This window comes from Mustela putorius, unplaced genomic scaffold (assembly GCF_011764305.1).
Source record: "Mustela putorius furo isolate JIRA1106 unplaced genomic scaffold, ASM1176430v1.1 tig00003866_pilon_pilon_pilon, whole genome shotgun sequence".
Lineage (NCBI taxonomy): Eukaryota > Metazoa > Chordata > Mammalia > Carnivora > Mustelidae > Mustela > Mustela putorius.
This window is the reverse complement of record NW_025422018.1, coordinates 2897357-2916365: the sequence shown is the minus strand read 5'-3', so window position 1 is coordinate 2916365 and position 19009 is coordinate 2897357. Positions and strand designations below refer to the sequence as shown.

Here is a 19009-nt window from a genome sequence, read left to right as displayed (position 1 = left end):
TTAAGACAGTGTGCTATCAATATAATAATAATTAGGTTGATCAATGGAACAAAACAGAGTCCAGGAACAAACATTTTTCATAATCACCTTATATATATCAAAAGCATCACTGTAGTTCAATATGGAAAGAATTATCTTTATAATAAATGATGCTAGATCAGCTGGGTCCATATTTTAAAAATAAACCTTGACCTCTGTATCATGCCATACATTTAAATTAATTTTGCTGCCTTGTAGACCTAAATGCAACATATGAAACAGTGGAGTTTCAAAGAGAAAAATCTGCATGATCTTGTGTAAGAAAGAATTTCTTAATGTGAACACAAAAGACAATAATCATAACATAAAGATTATTTGGATTTTATTATATTAATATTATTGGGTCATCAAAAGACACCATTAAGTACAATGCTGGATCTGGTTTGCCAGTTTTGCCTATTAGAAATCACAACCTTAATTGTAAAAAAAAAAAAAAAAAAGATACCTTTAAGAAAGTGAGAGAAAGTATTTATAATATAGGAAGGAAGTATTTGCAATACATAAAATATAGATAATACATGTATCACATACATTTATACTATAATAATATATAGATGCACGTTTATATAATATAATACAAACAAAAAAAGACTATAGACTATAAAAGCTGTTACTAATTAATAACGATAAAACAGCAATTAATAAGGAAAAACAGGTACCTTATTTCCAAAAACATTTCAGCAAAAAACTGAAATATGCACTTCACAAAAGAGAATATGTGAAAAAATGTTTAACTGCATTATTTATCAACAAAATATAATTAAAATTACAATGAGGTTCCACAGCATACTTACCAGAATGGCTAAAATTTTAAAAAAAACTAAGAGCATCAAGTGTGACAAAGATATAAAGCAACTGGAACTTCCATATAATACTTTGGGAATGTAACTTGATATAACCACCAGTTAATGGTGTCTTTTAAAGTTGGATATACAGACATACAGTGCCAAATAATGCCGGCTTCATACCCACAGATATGAGTGCTTATGTTCATGAAAACATTCATATAAGAATATTCATGGAAGTTTTAATCCTGTCAAAAATTGAGAACAACTCTAGTGTCCATCCACAGGAGATTCCATAAATAAATGGTGGTGTACTCACATCATGAAATAGATACTGGAATAAAAAAGAATGAGCTATGTCTATAAGTAATAAGGGATGAGTCTTCATAGACCTAATGCTGAATAATGAAGCCAGATATTAAAAAGCTCATAGACCATTAATTTCATTATATGAAAGTGAAAAATAGGCATAATTACCTATGAGGATGAGATCAGAATAGCAGTTACTATTTCAAAGGGTGAGTAATGATTAGAAGGGCATATGAGGGAGCCTCCAGGAGTATCTAAATCAGAGTGGTGACTCTGGTATGTCAGTAAGTGTGTAAAACTTGAACTGTATCCCTAAGACTTGTGTAGTTCATTATAAGCAAAAGATAAATCTTGGCAAAGGAAGGTCAGTAGGATTGTAGATAAAACAAGAATAGTTTTGAGTTTGATGCTTATGGAAGCTGGGTGATATGCATATAGGGATTCATTGTAATATTCTATTTTGTGTATGCTTGAAAGTTCTCATACTAAAACATTTCCATAATAAAATAAGTCCAGGTACTTTGGTGAAAAAATATTATATCTTCCTCTTATATTTTAAGTTTCATATTATAAATTTCATATGGATTAATAACTAAAAGCTACTAGTAACACGATAAAACAGTAGGAAATGTAGGCAAATGTATAAATGATAGGTGGAAAAGAACTTTTCTAAAAAGCGAGACCAAAATAAAAGGAAGAAATTGCAAATGAATATATTAATAGACTTAAGTATATAAAGTTTTTAAATATTTAGGACCACTTTTTAAGTGTTTAGAAAGGAAATAACTGGGGGAAATAATTTTAATAAATATGACAGAAGACATAAACCATTTATATATAAGGAGCTTTGAAAAATATTAAAGGTGAATATTTGTAACCTATAATAACAACATGTATGAGACATGAACAGAATTCATAAACTAAGGAAACAAATTGCTAATAAACAACTTTTTAAAAGTTTAAATTCACTGTTGATTAACTGGATAGTTACCAGTGTGAGTGAGTGTGCAGCTGAGAGTTTAAAGTGGTATAGAGTCTAAAATTTGTTCATAAGAAAATAATTAGAATATTTCATAATTTTAAAAATGCAACACTATTCATAATAAATTAGAAACAACTTATCTAGAAATAAAGGAACAATGAAATGGTACATATCTGCAAAATACTTTATTGAGTCATCATTAAAAATTATTTCCAAATAATTTATAATACTTTTATATTGCTGTGTTCTAAGTTTAAAAATAATAAGGAAAACACTTGAATATATATATATATATTGCAATTCTGTATACACTAAATTCTAAAATTCATAAATAAAAACAATGATGTAGAAGGAGAGGTAGTTATTCTGAGTTGTAGGTTACAGAGAACTTATATTTGTTTTTAATTTTTTAATTTTCCATTATTTTACAATATACATCTGCTTTGGGGTTTGGGTTTTTATAATGGGGAAGAGAGGAGTCAGTGACTTTCCCCTACCTGGTACTACATTTTGTTTGTCTATCTTTAATAGTTCAGGATAGTAATTGATGTTTTAGAGAACAAAAGAATGACCAAAAGCTTATCTATCCCACGAATCCCATCAAAACTGCCTTTTTGCCAAGTCTGAATCTAGCTTAAGAATTATTGGTAAATAAGGGGCAGAACTTAACTAACTAGATAGCTATAAATTTTATCTTATAAAGGAGGATCACTGTCAGATAACTGCTGCTTTTTAGCTGATTCCTTCTTTGCCAACATAGGAACCTAGTGCCACACTTCACTGCTTTTCTTCCTCTTGAAAAAGAGTGTGATCTTCCATAGAAAAACTGAAACGAGCCAAACACATCAAGACAGTTGGATATTGAGAGGTCAGTTGGCTGAGAACCTTACAACTTATTATATGAAACTTTCATTTGATCTTAAGGCCACTGCATTCCTTTAAGCCCTAGCTTTCCCCTTTTCTTACGTCTCTGTTCTTTCTGTCAGGGCTCTCATTTCTTTGTGTCTAAATGCTCCTCATAAGTTCATAAAATTAGGAAATGGATAGTTTTAGCATTCCAATCTGTGTGAGTGGTTCTCTGCAGGGGAAGAACACAAAAGAAAAAGGGAGGGAGACCATGAGTAATTTCTTCCTCTACCAATATACTGAATTTAATCATCAGTCATATTTTTGTTACAGGAAACCTGATTATAGCCCAGAGTCTTCCAACATCACTGCCAGCCTGTCCACTTTAACAACTGAAATATTATCAACTAAAGGATCTGGGGTGTGTTTAAACACTAAATTTTGATACCAAAAAGCCATCATTCACCTTGTCTACAACAAGTGCTTTCATAACTTTCCTGTTTTAGGTGCTGACAATGTGATGAAGACATGGTCCCTCTGACCAAAGCCCCTCCTTAAAAACATAATTTTTGCATTGAGATGGACAAACTTTAAACATATATTTACAAACTAATAAATGCTTTTTAGGAAAAACTTAGGGCTTATGTGTTTATAAGCTTGTAACAGGGAACTGGTTTTGTCTAGATAGAAGCAGTAATTGAGCTAAGTTTTAGAAGTTGAAGAAAATACCTAAGACAAGCAACAGGGGTAAGATTATTACAGGCAAAGGAAAAAATTGTCAAAATGAGCCAAGAATGAGAAGGCATTGTGATAGAAACAAAGAAAGAGAAGGGAGTATTGGCACAACACAAGCTTGTACAAATAGGCAGAGACCAGGTTATCATAAAGGACCTCAAAACAAGGCTTGTCAAATTGCAAATAGATGTTCCAAGAGGAAATGGGGAGTTAACTAGGCAGGCTGACTTCTAAAACTGTATAGATACATATATCAATATGTAATATATATGTGAGAGATGCAGACAGAAATACACAATTCCGCCTAACATAACCATGGTTTCTCCAGACAAAGTTGAGATTGAGGCAAAGAAGGAAAAGGAGTGTATTCAAATCTAAACTTACAGAATCCAATAATACAAAAATTAATAAAGTATCAGGGTCAAGGAGCCTCAGGAGGCTCTAATACAATACAGAATTAATAAATCCAAGGTGGTTTTCCCGGGGCCAATATTTATAAATTCTTAAATTTCCATTTGTGTACTATTGGAGAAAGAAAATTTAAGCAATTTAGGAAACACGTTGCATTTAAGCAGAAGTAGTAAGAACACCGTGTTTGAAGTTTACCCCCATAAACCATGGATTTTGCTGTTGTTGGGTTTTCTTCGGTGTTGAGAAAGTTGAGTCCCTGTTTCATCCTTTTTGATCTTGAAAATTATATATTTATACGTTGTTTATATATTTTATATATATTAAATATATACATATTTAACAGATTATTAGAATCTATACCAGCTGTGATGATTTTAAAGGCACACTACTTTAAAATACCTTAAGATACTCTTTGTAGTATTTCTTTAGTATAGTAAGATATAGATGGCCCTAGAGTACACCAAAGAAATTGTCCTAGTAACTATTTTCTCAACTGACTCAAGGATGGTAATAGGTAGTTTCAGTCTAGATGCATGCAAGAGAAGGCAATTCCTTACATACATTGAACACCAGAGACCATTAGGGCTTCATTCTCTCCCTGATCCCCAGTGAAGAAAGCTTCTAGAGTATCCAAAGAGCATCTACTTACGTTTATTCTGCATTAATGTATTTTTACTGTATGACATAAATTATCTAGAAATCATGGAAGATATTTCCATATGAGATTCTAATAATCATTATAGTCCTTTTTCCTGAAAAAAAAAATTTATATCACAACGGAAGTGGTAAAGAACTTCTTGTATATTATTTTCTTTTTTTTTTTTAAAGATTTTATTTATTTATTTGACAGAGAGAGACCACAAGTAGGCAGAGAGGCAGGCAGAGTGAGAGGGGGGAAGCGGGACTCAATCATGACCCTGGGATCATGACCGGAGGTGAAGGCAGAGGCTTTAATCCACTGAGCCACCCAGGTGCCCCTTGTATATGATTTTCTTTACAAAGCTCTTTGAAAGAGTTTGAAATTAATATGAGGTGACTTGAGATTTTGAGTTGTTGAATACATTAAGGTGCCAAGAGGGTGGTACACTTGGAGAGGTCATAGCTCTGTAAACTTTTTTTTAATGGCTTTAGTAAAAAACTCTCAACTACTGACAACATGAATATTTTCCATGGATTCTAATAACAAGTTAAAGTAGATAATAAGAGCAGTTTATATTAGATAGTATACTTTTTTCCTACTGACATTTTAAGGTATTGAGGAAAGTGTTGCAAAAAAATTATGGTCCATCATAATTCTGGTTTCACTAAATTTATGTTGTATTATAAATTTAGGCATAATAAATATAATTACATATAAATCCACAATAGAGGATAAGTCTTCATTTGTGATGAAGACATATTATAAACTTAATTTTTATATAGATTTCTTATCCAAACATTTCTGTGCCACAGACAACACAATGATTGATTTCTTTTGTGTATTATCATTGATCGGTGTATCTCCTACAATATCACAAAAAAAGATGCTATGTTCATTTTATTCCTTAGATCAGTACAATGGAACATGAATTTTCAATAAGGGAACATGGATTTGAAGTTCAACTGAGAGAGCTGGAAGACAGTAATCGAAATTCCACTGATGAGCTAAGGCATCTCTTAGTGACTCAACAGAAAGCAGCCAATAGGTGGAAAGAAGAAACAAAGAAACTTACTGAAAGTGCAGAAATTAGAATCGGTAATTTAAAGTAAGTCCCTATTGTTTGATACATTTTACAGAATAAATTAACATTTAATGTCCTTGCCATAGTGTTCTTTAAAATGTCTTGTATTTTTATTAAGTGAATATTTATTGAACTGTTTTGAAAATTATTAAGCATTATAAACCAGAACTCATACTGTATATTTTTGTAAATTTTACACATATTCTACAAAATATAATAATTTTTGTTGGAAATAGCTGTTTAGAATCTTTTTTTTTTTTTAGATCTTATTTGTTTATTTGACAGATAGAGATCACAAGTAGGTTGAGAGGCAGGCAGAGAAAGAGAGAGGAGGAAGCAGGCTTCCCTGCTGAGCAGAGAGCCTGATCCAGGGCTCAATCCCAGGACCCTGGGATCATGATCTGAGCCGAAGGCAGAGGCTTTAACCCACTGAGCCACCCAGCACCCCAGCAGTTTAGAATCTTAACAGTCTTTGCATATAAGCATAGCATAAAAATGTTTTGTGGTTGCAACAGAATTTGATTGATTTGCAAAGCCTTAAGTATTGGCTCTGTGGCCCTTGAAGAAAACATTTGTTGACCCCTGCCCAGAAAGTACTTGAGCTTTTTATGCTGAATGCAATGGAGATGCTTTGGAAGGCTTTGAGCAAAGTGAAATAAATGATCAGGCTTAAATGTTCAACAAATCAGTTTGATTACAGTTTGAATAGACTGAAGAGGAGCAAAAGTAAAAGGGAGAAGGTAGGCGAGTACTGTATAATTGATACATAAAATGTAATTTGGATTAGGTTTTAAAGGGTTGTGTTAGGGTCCGTGATCAAAGGAACAAGACTGATATAAAGCGAAAGTCAAGCAAAACTTTATTTCGCATCAAGCATCAAGAATCAAACTGACTGGTCAGGGCTATCTCTTACGAAAAGGCGATGACGATGATCCCGACAAGGTCACTCCCAAGAAGGCCGCTCTGGAGGAGGCTGCTCTAGATGAGGCTGCTCCGCAGATGAGGCCGCTCCATGATCGGAGCCACTCCCAAGAAGAGGCCACTCTCAAGATGAGGCCGCTGCTCCATGAGGTTGCTCCCCAGACAAGGCCGCTCCCAAGAAGAGGCCATTCTGGACAAGACCGCTTCCCAGACGAGGCTGCTCCCGACGACGAAGAGGCAACAATGACAGCGACGATGACAAGGAGGACAACCCGGATGACACAGACTCAGCTCCCCATGATGCCACTCTGACAAGGCTGCCACCCAGAGGAAGCCACTGCTGCAGACAAGGCCGCTCGTGGCTCGGGGTGGCGAGGCATTTTGCGGCGAGGCCGTTGGCATCTCAGGGCCACTGGCGTCTTGGGACCGCTGGCATTCCAGGGGCTGCAGGCGTCAGGACCGCTGACCGCTGGGCCGCTGGACTGCTGGACCGCTGGTGTCTCGGCACCGCTGACGTCTAGGGGCTGCAGGCGTGGGGGACCGCTGACCACTGGACCGCTGGTGCCTCAGGACCGCTGACCACTGGGCTTCTGGACCACTGGTATCTTGGGACTGCTGACCGCTGGGCCGCTGGGGTCTCAGGACCGCTGGCCTCTAGGGGCTGCAGGCGTCAGGACTGCTGACCACTGGACCACTGGTGTCTAGGGGCTGCAGGCGTCGGGACTGCTGACCACTGGACCGCCGACGTCTCAGGACCATCATCAGCGCAACTGCCAGAGGCTGCAGCTCCAGGCTGCTGAGGCAGGACCACTGGAAGCTGCAGGCTGCTGGAGGCTGCAGGCAGCGGTTCGGGACCACCAGAACCGCTGGCAGGACCGCCAGAGGCAGGGCCGCCGGAGGCTGGAGACTGCCGGTGCAGGGACCGCCGGTGGCGGACCGCTGGCAGTGGTTATAGCTCTTACAAGAGCTGTTATAGCTCCTTCACTCCGCGGACTCTTCTGCTCCCGTCAACTCTTCCGCTCCCACCAACTCTTCCTTCTGCTCCCATCACAGCTCTCCTCTTCCCCTGCTAGCCTCGCACAGCAACCTTTATGCGGTTGGTTGAGCCCCACCCCTATACAGGTGGCCAATCGGATCTCAATTCACCCTAGTGGATATACACATGCTGCACCGATTGGACATCTCCACCTGGCCTGCCCCACCCCTACATCCGGGGTCCACAAGCAAGTTCCTCTGGGAGGGGCAGGCCCTTACAGTTGGAGATCATTAAAAAAAAGTTTGAGCCATGTTAAATATGACCTGCCTAGAAAACATTTTAAATCAGATATCAACTAGTCAGCTGAGTCTGTAAGTTTGGAGTTCAGGGAAGAGATTGCAGCAGGAGCTATACATGTGGGAGTCAGTACTGTACACGTAATTTTTAAAGTCATGGGATGAGAACATGTAGAAAGGAAGTCTAGGTAAATTAAGCTGTCTGAGGTCTGAGTTCCAAGTCTGGAGAGATGAAAATTCCATTGAAAGAGACTGAGAAAGAATAACTAGAGAAATAAGAATCAAGATAGAATGGTTAAAAAAATTTTTTTTCAGGAGTATAAGCAATAATAATAGGTGATATTTACTTATACGCACATAACATGTTTGGTGTTCTAAGCGACTTAACACGTGCTTAATCTTGATAACAACCCTACAAAGTGGATAACATTATTGTTTATTTTTACAGAGAAACTGAGGCGGAGGAAGGTTAAGGAACCAATTCAAAGTCACATAGCAAACAAAATGGCCAGTAAAGACAATATGCTCTTAACCATTGTTTTATAAAATGCTACTGATTGGTTGAGAAAAGTGAAGACAGAGAATGGACCTTTTAGTTTGGCACCCTTTGATGGTCTTTGTGAACTATGTTAAGAGCAGTTCTGGTACAATAGTGAAATAAAAATGTACTTAGAATGAATTTAAGAGAAGTAGAGAATTTCTGCTTCCAGTTTAATGGTGAGCTAAGCAATTTGAACCTCCACCACAACTAAAAAAGTTAGATGGATTATAAAACCCATCTAGAAGAGCATTAAAGAACTAACAAATAATTATTACCAAATTTGCCTTATCCCAGGAATGCAAAATTATTAAAACATTAGAAAATAAGTTAATATAATTTATCACTTTAACTTTTTTTTTAAGATTTTATTTATTTATTTGACAGAGAGAGAGATCACAAGTCGGCAGAGAGGCAGGCAGAGAGGGAGGAGGAAGTAGGCTCCCTGCTGAGCAGAGAGCCCCACACAGGGCTTGACTTGAGCCACCCAGGCGCCCCACATTAACTTTTTTTAAAAGAAAAATCATAAGGTCTTCTCAATAGATACAGAAGAATCATTTGATAAAATTTGATATCCATTTATATTTCAAAATAACTCTAACAAATGAGGAATAGAATTTCTTTAATTTTATGAAGTTATCTATTGTAAAGCAAACATTATTTTTTAATGACCAAAAAATGTTAGTAATTTTCCTTTGAAGATTGGGAAGATATAAAAGTTTATTATTACCACTTCCATTAATATTTGTATGAGAATTCCTTACCAGTGCACTGTGGCAAGAAAATGAAAGAAAAGGTATGAAAACCAGAAAGGAAGAAGGAAAACAAACACAGATGACTGTATATAATTAGTATATATAAACTGTATATATAGAGTATATATAGACTGTATCTATAGTATATATAAAACATGACTATATGTAGTACGTCCAAAATTAATAGATAATAGGTTAATATACAAAAATCAATTGTATTTCTACATATCTGCAACAAATATTTCAAAACAAAACTTCAGTAAAATTTACAATGCATCAAAAAACATCAGATGCTCAGAAATAAATTTAACAATGTGTGAGACTTCTACATGGGAACTATGATATCAGGAAGATTGAAGAAGGCTGAAGTAAATAGAGATCAGGTTAATTGATCAGAATACTTAATGTTGTAAATTTGTTAACAACTTCCCCTGTCTAGCCATCTGTAGATTCCGTACAGTCCAGATAAAAATCCTAGCACATGGAGCAGTATCCTAAGTATATTAAGTGAAAAAAAAAAAATTCTGTATAGTACGTATAGTATTCTGCCCTTTAAGATGGGTGTGTGTGTGTACATATATATACAAGCCTGCTATACATACACTACATTCATACACATATGTGTACATTCTCTTCTTAAAAATAGGTGACCAGAACAGTAATTAAAATGGTTATCTATGAGGAGAGAGAAAAATGTAAAGCTAGACTTCTTTGAATGAACTTCGTCTTATAGGTATATAGGCTTGAGTTTGACACTATATAAATGTTCTTATAACTGTCTTTTAAATAAAAATTTTTTAAAAAACCTAAAAATCTAAAGTAAAATTAAACAAATGAACTTAATTGTGTAGAAAGTTGATGACTTAACTGCACAGATAAATTATTTCAGGTGACATTAAACATAGTAACTAAACTGTATATCCCTACTGAGATAAATCCTAAGGATAAAAGCGAATGTAAAAAACCATAAACTGTTTTTAGTAGTTAAATCATCATAAATAATATTGATGTTACTATTACTCTGACTCTTATAAAGAAATTGAATAATTATAGAAATGCCTTTAAGAACCAGGATTTTTATAATAAGAAGGAAGAGACCCAAATAAAACTTGTATTTCTGCATTGAAATTGGGAATATTATCATGGGAACTCATGACGTGTTTTACTCATAAAAATATGTATTTCCTGGCTCGGTCCTGTATTTCCTCACTCTGTCCACTTAAGGGATCCTAAGAGGCAGTGACCAGTATTCTGCTATGAGATATCCTAAAAGAAACCGGAACTCTCTAGAGAAATGATTGATTACAGCTATAGGATAGGAAAGTACAATATGAGCCTAGAAAACAAAAGGGGAGGAAGGTATCAAGATTATTTGGCCCATTTTAGAAGGACCCAGGAGCCAACTTAAGTACGCCCCTTCTGCAGAACATCTGCAGTAAATTGAAACATGTCAAATATATTAAAAATCCATGACTTCAGAATGATACTAAATTTAAAAAAGCCTTTGGTCACCTTTAGAAGATCCTATAGAACTGGCTCTTTCTGAAAAAAGATAAAGGAGAAAATCAAGCTTTTATTGTACTTTTTCTTTAGTCACTACTATAATAGCCCTTACTTCATTGGTTAGGGAACCAACATAGGTATTTTGCTAGTTAGTAGCCCAATGTGTTTGTTCTGATTAGGCATCCCAGAACCAGGGAAATAAACACAGAATAGGAGTATAGAAACACTAGTTGTAAGACTTAAGCCAAGAGTTCATTGACTACCTGATCTGCATAAACCTGTCCTGGTTGGGGGGCCACAGTGTCATTTGGGTCTCTAGGAATTTTTTCAGCAACAGTGTCCAGTAATCCTGAAGGTGTCTGGATTCTTCCTTCCCCACTGCGTGGTCATCCATTGCACCCCACTGCTTGGTCACCTAATTTTGGAAATTAGGTCTTCACAGATCTCTTAGGGGAAGGCTATGTATATGAATGTATAACAGATTCCTTTTAAAGGAACCTGCAACCCCTTTCTTTATTCAAGAGGCTTTGAGTCTGTGACCTGACCAAGTCTGAGAAATGGTTATAGGGCTGTAACACTTTCTTATAGTGATTCAAGTCAGGTTTGCTTTTCTACTTCTCCAAGTCATGTAGTAGATCACCCATCTATTTCAGTTCTAGGGTCACAGTGATCAAACTAGCAGATCCCAAAGATCTCTGCAGATCAAACTCTCCTGGTAACTATTTCAACTCTGCCACCCATTCTAGTAATGATGACCACATTTTCTTTGGAGATTTAAAGCTGCTACATCACCCTTGCCATTGAGAATCCTATCATCAACATTGAATTCAGGAAACACTACAGAGCTCCGCAGGGATACTGGAGCAACTCTCATGACTGTATTTCACTCAGTCTCTGTGGAGAAAATGTGCTTTGGATCCTTCTGAGGGCCAGAGTTGAAGGATGGATGAGCTGTTTTTATATTAAAAAAAAAAAAAAACAAAAAAACAAACCTGGCTGCAGTCTTCCAGTCTCCCCCAGGCTTTAGTAACTTCCTCTACACTACTGATTCTCAAATGGGGATTACTTTGTCCTTCTCCCCTCCCTGGAACATTTGTCTTGAAAATATCCAAACACATGTAGGGATGATTCTGGATCTAGTGTACAGATGCCAGGGATACTGATAAACATCCTATAATGCACAGAACAGCTCCTCACAACAAAGGATTTTCCAGCCAAAGATATCAGAAGTGCCAAAGTTGACAAACCTTGCTTTACACCATAACAAGGATTTTCTTACATTTCAATATCATTCAATATAGGTTACCCTTGAGCCCAAATTATGTTCAGCTAACCAAACAAATCAAGTCACTTGAGCTAACCTGAATCCATAATGTCTGCTTTGTGAGCCCACATTGAAAAATTTGGCCTAATCTAATGCTATTTCTTCATCTTTAATACGACATCCTTAGGATCCATTCTCGCACATACTCCCCAGGTTCTGTCTACATAAAATTGGCAGAATCGTGTAATGATTTTAGGGTATTCTGCCTCCTCACAGGTCTTGTTTTGAAGGTCATTCCCTAGATCCTATCAGACTTGACTGGCTATAGATACAGAAATAGTGAATGAAAGAATGAATGATGGCGAGGTGAGTCCTGAAGGGAATCATCTCTTCCTTGTAAAGCAGCCCCTTCAGGGGAGACTGTAACGAACTCCTTAGGCAGAGGATACTTACCTTTCCAAATAGTGTGGAACTGCTTCTACTGGCAAAGGAGACATATAAGAATTTAGGGATTCAAGACCCAGCTTCACTGGAGTCTGTCTGAACACATATTCCCATCTCAATTTTCAGGGAAAGAAAGACCCTACAAAGTTGGGAATTCAGTTTGTATTATAATTTAGTAACATACAGGGTTAGACTTTGCATTTGATTATCAGAAATCTCAGCTTTGCAACCAGAGGAGATAGGGTTTCTTTTAACATAGTCATAAGAGCTTTCAGGACCCTAACCTGGACTTTGAGCTCAGAATTTAAAACTCTGAGCTCTTTATTGTGGATCCTCAAAGTTCTCCAGTGTACCTAGAAGTCCCATTATGTTCTTCATTCGGTACTGTTTTATGTCCTTAACTCCTTGGTCACTCAAAAATTTATCCTTTATAGGCGCTTGATTATATAGGTGATTTAAGTATTTTGCCATTGTACAGCATGGATTACCACTGTATCCTTTATCAGTGGACTTTAATCAAAGCAGAGAACCAATTCCAGATAATCCAGAACCAGTTGTAGAGTACTCATTCGTGAGGTTATATTCCTCCAGGACTACTTCTGGAATTGAAACAAATTCCTATATGTATCAGGGTTTCTTCAGGAAAACAGAGCTACTCTGAGTGATATAGAATATGGGATTTTGGGGGGGAATTAGGTCTGACACAGTTGTGGGAGCTGGTAGAGAAGTCAATGCAATGCATCTGTTGTTAAGCCTGAAGTCACTATGGGCCAGCTAAGCTAAAGCTGGATATGAATGAAAGCAACTCTAAGGACAAACTGGAACCCTGTTTTCATTTATCTGTCATCATCTCCAACCACTGCCATTGAGACCTGCAGGAAAAGCTGGTACCATTTACTGTGCTTCTGCACATGACTCAAGAGGCTGAAAGAAGACATCTGCCAAGAGGTAGAAGACAGAATTTCTGTGGATCCAAGTAGTGCTCCACACCAACATAGTGACCTAACATATCAGCAACAATGTGCATGAATTGCCACAGTGCCAGGTGCCCTGTCACCCTTCAGCGTCTGTTGCACAAATTTCTTTTATGGTCAACACCAACCCAGGACCAGGCAGGGAAGGGAATGCTGGGAAATGTAGTTCCAACTTAGCTAAATTGTTGTAGTCCAAAGCTGCCATCATGAATTTATCATAACTTAGTGATGTTGAGCAGTTCACAATGTTTACATAAGAAAATAGGAAACCATATAATATAAAATAGACTTAAATGATCATCAATCTAAAGATTACATTTATGATAGCTATAGCTTGTTGAATATATACTATTTGACACTTTACAAACTCACGTAATGATCACAAAAACTTTATGAAGTAAATGCTCTAATCTTCCCTGTATTAGGGTTCTCCAGAGAAACAGAACTAATAGGATGTATGTGTGTTTAAGTGTAAAACAGTTATTTTAAGGAATTGGCTTATGTGCTTATGGAGCTTAGCAAATTTAAAGTGTTTCTGAGGGAAAAAACTGACAAGCTAGAGATTCAGGAAGGAGTTGGAATTTGAGTCTAAAGACATTTAGGCTGGGGACCTGAAGAGCCATTGTTACTATTCAAGTTCGAAGGTCATCTCTTGCAGAATTTCCTCTTGCTTGGGAGAAGTAAGCTTTTTGTTCTATTAGGCCATTAACTAATTATATGAGGCCCATCCACATTATAGAAGGCATTCTGCTTTACTCAAAGATTTAAATATAAATCTCATCTAAAACATTTCACAGGGACGCCTGGGTGGCTCAGTCAGTTAAGTGTCTGCCTTCACCTTAGGTCATGATCCCAGAATCCTGGGATCAAGTTCCGCATCAGGCTCCCTGCTCAGTGGGGAGCCTGCTTCTCCCTCTCCCTCAACTCCTCTCTCTGCTTGTGCTCTCTCTCTCTCTGACAAATTAATAAACAAAATGTTTTTTTTTTAATTTTCTTAAACTAAAACTAAAATATTCTCACAGAAACATCCAGAGTAGTGCTTGATTAAACACCTGGGCACAATGGCCCAGACAAGTTGACACATAAAATTAACCGCCACACTCTCCATTTTACACGTAAGGAAACTCGAAGCTTTAAAAAATTTATAAAGATCCATAATCCATTGTTTGCAATTTTAGATTTGAGAAAACTCTAACAATAGAATTTTCCTAAGTTAGGTGGCTACAGTTCGGGTAACAAGACCTGACTTGAACCGACAGGTGGCTATTTATGGTATAGGTATATCTATGTCTGCACATATACCCATATACGCATATAAACATTTCATTTATCGTGCCTATTCGTATGTTCTACTAAGAAATATTTCTGACTCTTATAATCTTTATCCAACTCTAAACCTCTAAAATAATTTTCTTGGATGTCTTAGGCTTGGCTTAATATTGTATATGTAACTTGTACATATCAGCTAATTACTCCCAGGAGGTTATTGATAGTGAATGTGTTTTATTTTAGTTTATATTCTCTGAAGTATCAAGCAAAGTACTTTTCCAAAAGAAAGCACATAGAATATAGAATGTAATAGCCTGGAGTCTGTCAAAATAGTTTTAACACAACCCTATCTATTGTTTTCATCTGGGCTAGAAAGCTTGTTAAGGCCCTTTACAACTTGTGACTTCAGGAATAATCACATTTTATTAAGGAATTTTTACATGATTCCCTGGAGTTGTCCCATTATTACATAGGAGTCTGTGAGTTGTAAGATCATCCATAATTTTTGGTAGGATATTTTATTCAGGAAGATCAAAGAACATCTTCAAAAATTATAGATATCTTAGACTTTAAGTCTTATAGATCTTAGATTCTGTACATTTGTATTTTCATATATAAGAAGAAATATTTTTAACCAATAAACAACTTATTTTATGCAACAAATATCCTATAAATCGAATTTTTACATCTGAAATCATCTTAAATGCTCTGGTTCATTCTTTTAAAATAACTGTAAAGTAAGTGCTCTGGGAAGGAAAATTTGTATAGTTGTTTTCAATTATAGACAAATCAGTGCTTCTCACAAATTATTTTTCCTCCAAAACATAAAGGGAGGCAGAAAACAAAATAGAGTTGTCCCCACATGTGGTATACATAAAAGATCAGAATAGAGTGAAGATGAAAAAAAGAGTAGACTTGAATCACCTTAGAGGAAGATGGGAACACACTGGTAACATTAAACCAGATGGGCTGTAATCATAAAAAGAAATTGAGTGAAATACTTTTTTTAGTGAAAATATGCAGAATAAATTTGAAAACATGAAACTTTGTTAGCTGTGTTATTTTGTTTTGTTGTGTTGTGTAGCTATCAATTAACATTTTATTTTTTTTTAAGTTTTTAATTCCTGTTCATTAACATACAGCATTATATTGGTTTCAGGCATACGATATAGTGATTCAGCAATTCCATGCAGTACCCAGTGCTTAACATAAGTGCACTCCTTAATCTCCATCAGCTATATAGCCCAATGCCCCATTCTCCTCCCCTCTCTTAACCATCAGTTTGTTCTCTGTAAGAGTCTGTTTCTTGGTTTGTCTCTTTTTTTCCCCTGGGCTCATTTGTTTCTTAAATTCCACATATGAGTGAGAAATCATATGGTATTTGTCTTTCTGTGACTAACTTATTTCACTTACCTTTATACTGTCCAGCTCGGTTCATGTCATTGTAAATGGCAGGATTTCATTCTTTTTATGGCCAAGTAATATTCCATTGTATGTGTATATGTATATGTACACATACATACCACATTTTCTTTATCCATTCTTCAAGTGATGAACACTTGAGCTGCTTCCATATCTTGGCTATTGTGAATAATGCTGCTATAAAGATAGGGGTGCATGTGTCCCTTCGAAATAGTGTATTTGTATTCATTGGGGAAAAACCCAGTAGTGCAATTGCTAGATCGTAGAGAAGTCCTATTTTTCACTTCTTGAGGAACCTCCACATTGTTTTCCAGGGCGATCGCATTAGTTTACTTTCCCACCAACAGTGCATGAGTGTTCTTTATTCTCCACATCCTTGTCAACACCTGCTGTATTGTGAAGGGCACATATTACATGGAGAACTGGGTGTGGTACATAAACAATGAATTCTGGAACACTGAAAAGAAATTTTAAAAATAAATATTAAAAAAAATAAAACCTAACTATAGACACACACAAAAAAAAAAGAAAGAAAAGAAAAGAAATGCAAATGCCCTTTAGCAGTACACTGGATAATGGAATTCATTTTTATTGCTCTATATTATCCTGATACACCTAGACATTCCTTCTTCTGGCATATTCCTAAAACTGAAATTGCTGAGTCATAAGGTATGCATATTTTCAACCTTAGTAGAAAATGCCTCAGTGTTTCCCAAAATAATTGTAGCTATTTACATTCTTGCAAGAAGTAGAGTACATGAGAATTTCTGATAATCCTCATCTTCACTCAGTGAATTAAACCAGATGTGTTAAATTGTCTACTCTAACAACTACTGGTTTCTCATTGCAGTTTTAACTTGCGACTCATATTTCTACCAAAGTTGAACATCTTTTTATATGTTTATTGGCCTTGTGAACTTTTATTTTGTGAAGTGTTTCTTCAGGCCTTTTAACCATTTCTCTATTGAGTTACTTTTTTTTAAAGTATTGCAAGTATCTTCTCCTATTCTGTGGCTTATCATTTCTCTCCTCCCCAGTTCCTCTCTTTTGATAGTTCTTAATTTTAATGGAGTCATTTTTATCTCTTTGGTTTTATGATGACTGTTTTGTGTGTCTTATTTTAAGAACTCTCTTTCTATCCTGACCTCTAAAGATATTCTCTTTCAGCTTAACTGATTTATAGTTTTACCTTCTACATTTAAGTTCTTATTTAATCCAGAATTGATTTTGTGTACAGAGTAAGGTAGAAGTCTGTTTTTGACAAGTGGTAGTCATTAATCCCTGCATCCTTTAATGACAAAATTGTCATTTCCTCACTACTTTGTAATATCCCCTTTGTCATAATTTCTGTCCAAATTTGTGTGTGTGTTTCTGAGCTTTCTTATGTTTCACTTGTTTGTCAGTCTATCCTGTATCATTACCATACTGCTGTGTTCTTTATAGCTTTAGAAGATACTTTTGAAAACAAACACAAGATTAGAAAAGTGATTTGATATCTGATAGAACCACTCCTGTTAATCGGTTTTTCAAAAATATCTGTTGTTAGCCATGGGCATTTCCATATTTATATAAATTCATATTCATAAAATTGTGTTTTTAAGTTCCATAAAGAAATGTGATGAGATTTTGATTGGTATTACATTGGCTCTCTAAGTAAACATGAAGCAAGTTAAAATAATTGGAAATTTTAAAGATTCCAGTCTTTTGGACATGAATCTTTCCATTTGTTTACATCTTTTTAACACCTCTCAATAAGGTTTACTAATTTCTTTATACAAGTCTTACATGTCTTTGTTAGATTTAATTGGTATTTTTTACTCCTCAATATTTTTATATTATAAATAAAACCTCTGATTTTATTTTCTGACCTTTGCTTGTATAAGAAATGGAAATGCTTTTGATACTGATTTTTTTTACCACTAACCTTGCTCAATACAAAAGCTATAGATTCTTTTGGATTTTTCAACAGCTTTATTGTGGTATAATTCGCATACTATATAGCTCACTCCGTTAAAGATAAAATTAACTGATTTATGGTAATTTTACAGAGTTGTGCAAGTATCACTTCAATCAGGTTTCAGCACATTTCCATCAAACCACAAAATCCGCCATGCCTCTTTGCGGGCAGTACCAAAGTCCTGTTTCTGGCAATCAGTAATCTACTTGCTGACCCTTTAGATTTGCCTGTTATGGACGTTTCCTATACACGGAATCACACATTATGTGTTCTTTTGCATCTGGATTCTTTCCCTCAGTATGTTTTTGAGATTCATCCATATTGCATCATAGATCAGTATTGAGTATCTTTTTATTGATGAGTCAGTGGAATGGATATATACCACATTTTGTTTATCCACTCACTAATTGATGGGCCTTTGGATTGATTCCACTTTTTCTTTTCATTGTGGTAAAATATACATAAAACTTTTACCATCTTAGCTATTTCTAAGTATATATTTCAGTGGTATTAAGTATATTTACTTTGTAATGTTACTATCATGACCCATCCTTTTCTGGAACTTCTTTTCATCTTGAAAATTGGAAACTCTGTACCTATTAAACTAAATTCTCCTAGTGCCCTCTTCCTTCTCCCCTGGCCCCTGGAAACCACCACTTCACCTCTGTCTCCATGACCTTGACTACTCTAAGTACGTCATATAGGTGGAACCACATGGTATTTGTCCCCTGTGATGGCTCTATTTCACCCAACACAAAGTCCCCAAGGCTCATCCATGTTGTAGTGCGTGCCAGAATCTCCTTCTCTTTTAAAGCTGATGAGGGACTTACTTTTTGTTCTCTGTATACTTCACAGCTTTTTT

The 19009-nt window shown here is 35.9% G+C and overlaps 1 protein-coding gene across 7 annotated transcripts in view; it reads left to right on the top strand.

The window, feature by feature from the left end:
• SCLT1 (sodium channel and clathrin linker 1) overlaps positions 1-19009 on the top strand; it is a 179390-nt gene that overhangs the window by 124865 nt on the left and 35516 nt on the right. For all 7 annotated transcript variants that reach the window (XM_013053900.2, XM_013053898.2, XM_013053899.2 and 4 more), the window contains one exon: positions 5656-5852. In XM_013053900.2, the coding sequence (XP_012909354.1) occupies positions 5656-5852 (197 nt within the window). The remainder of the gene's footprint in view (positions 1-5655; positions 5853-19009) is intronic.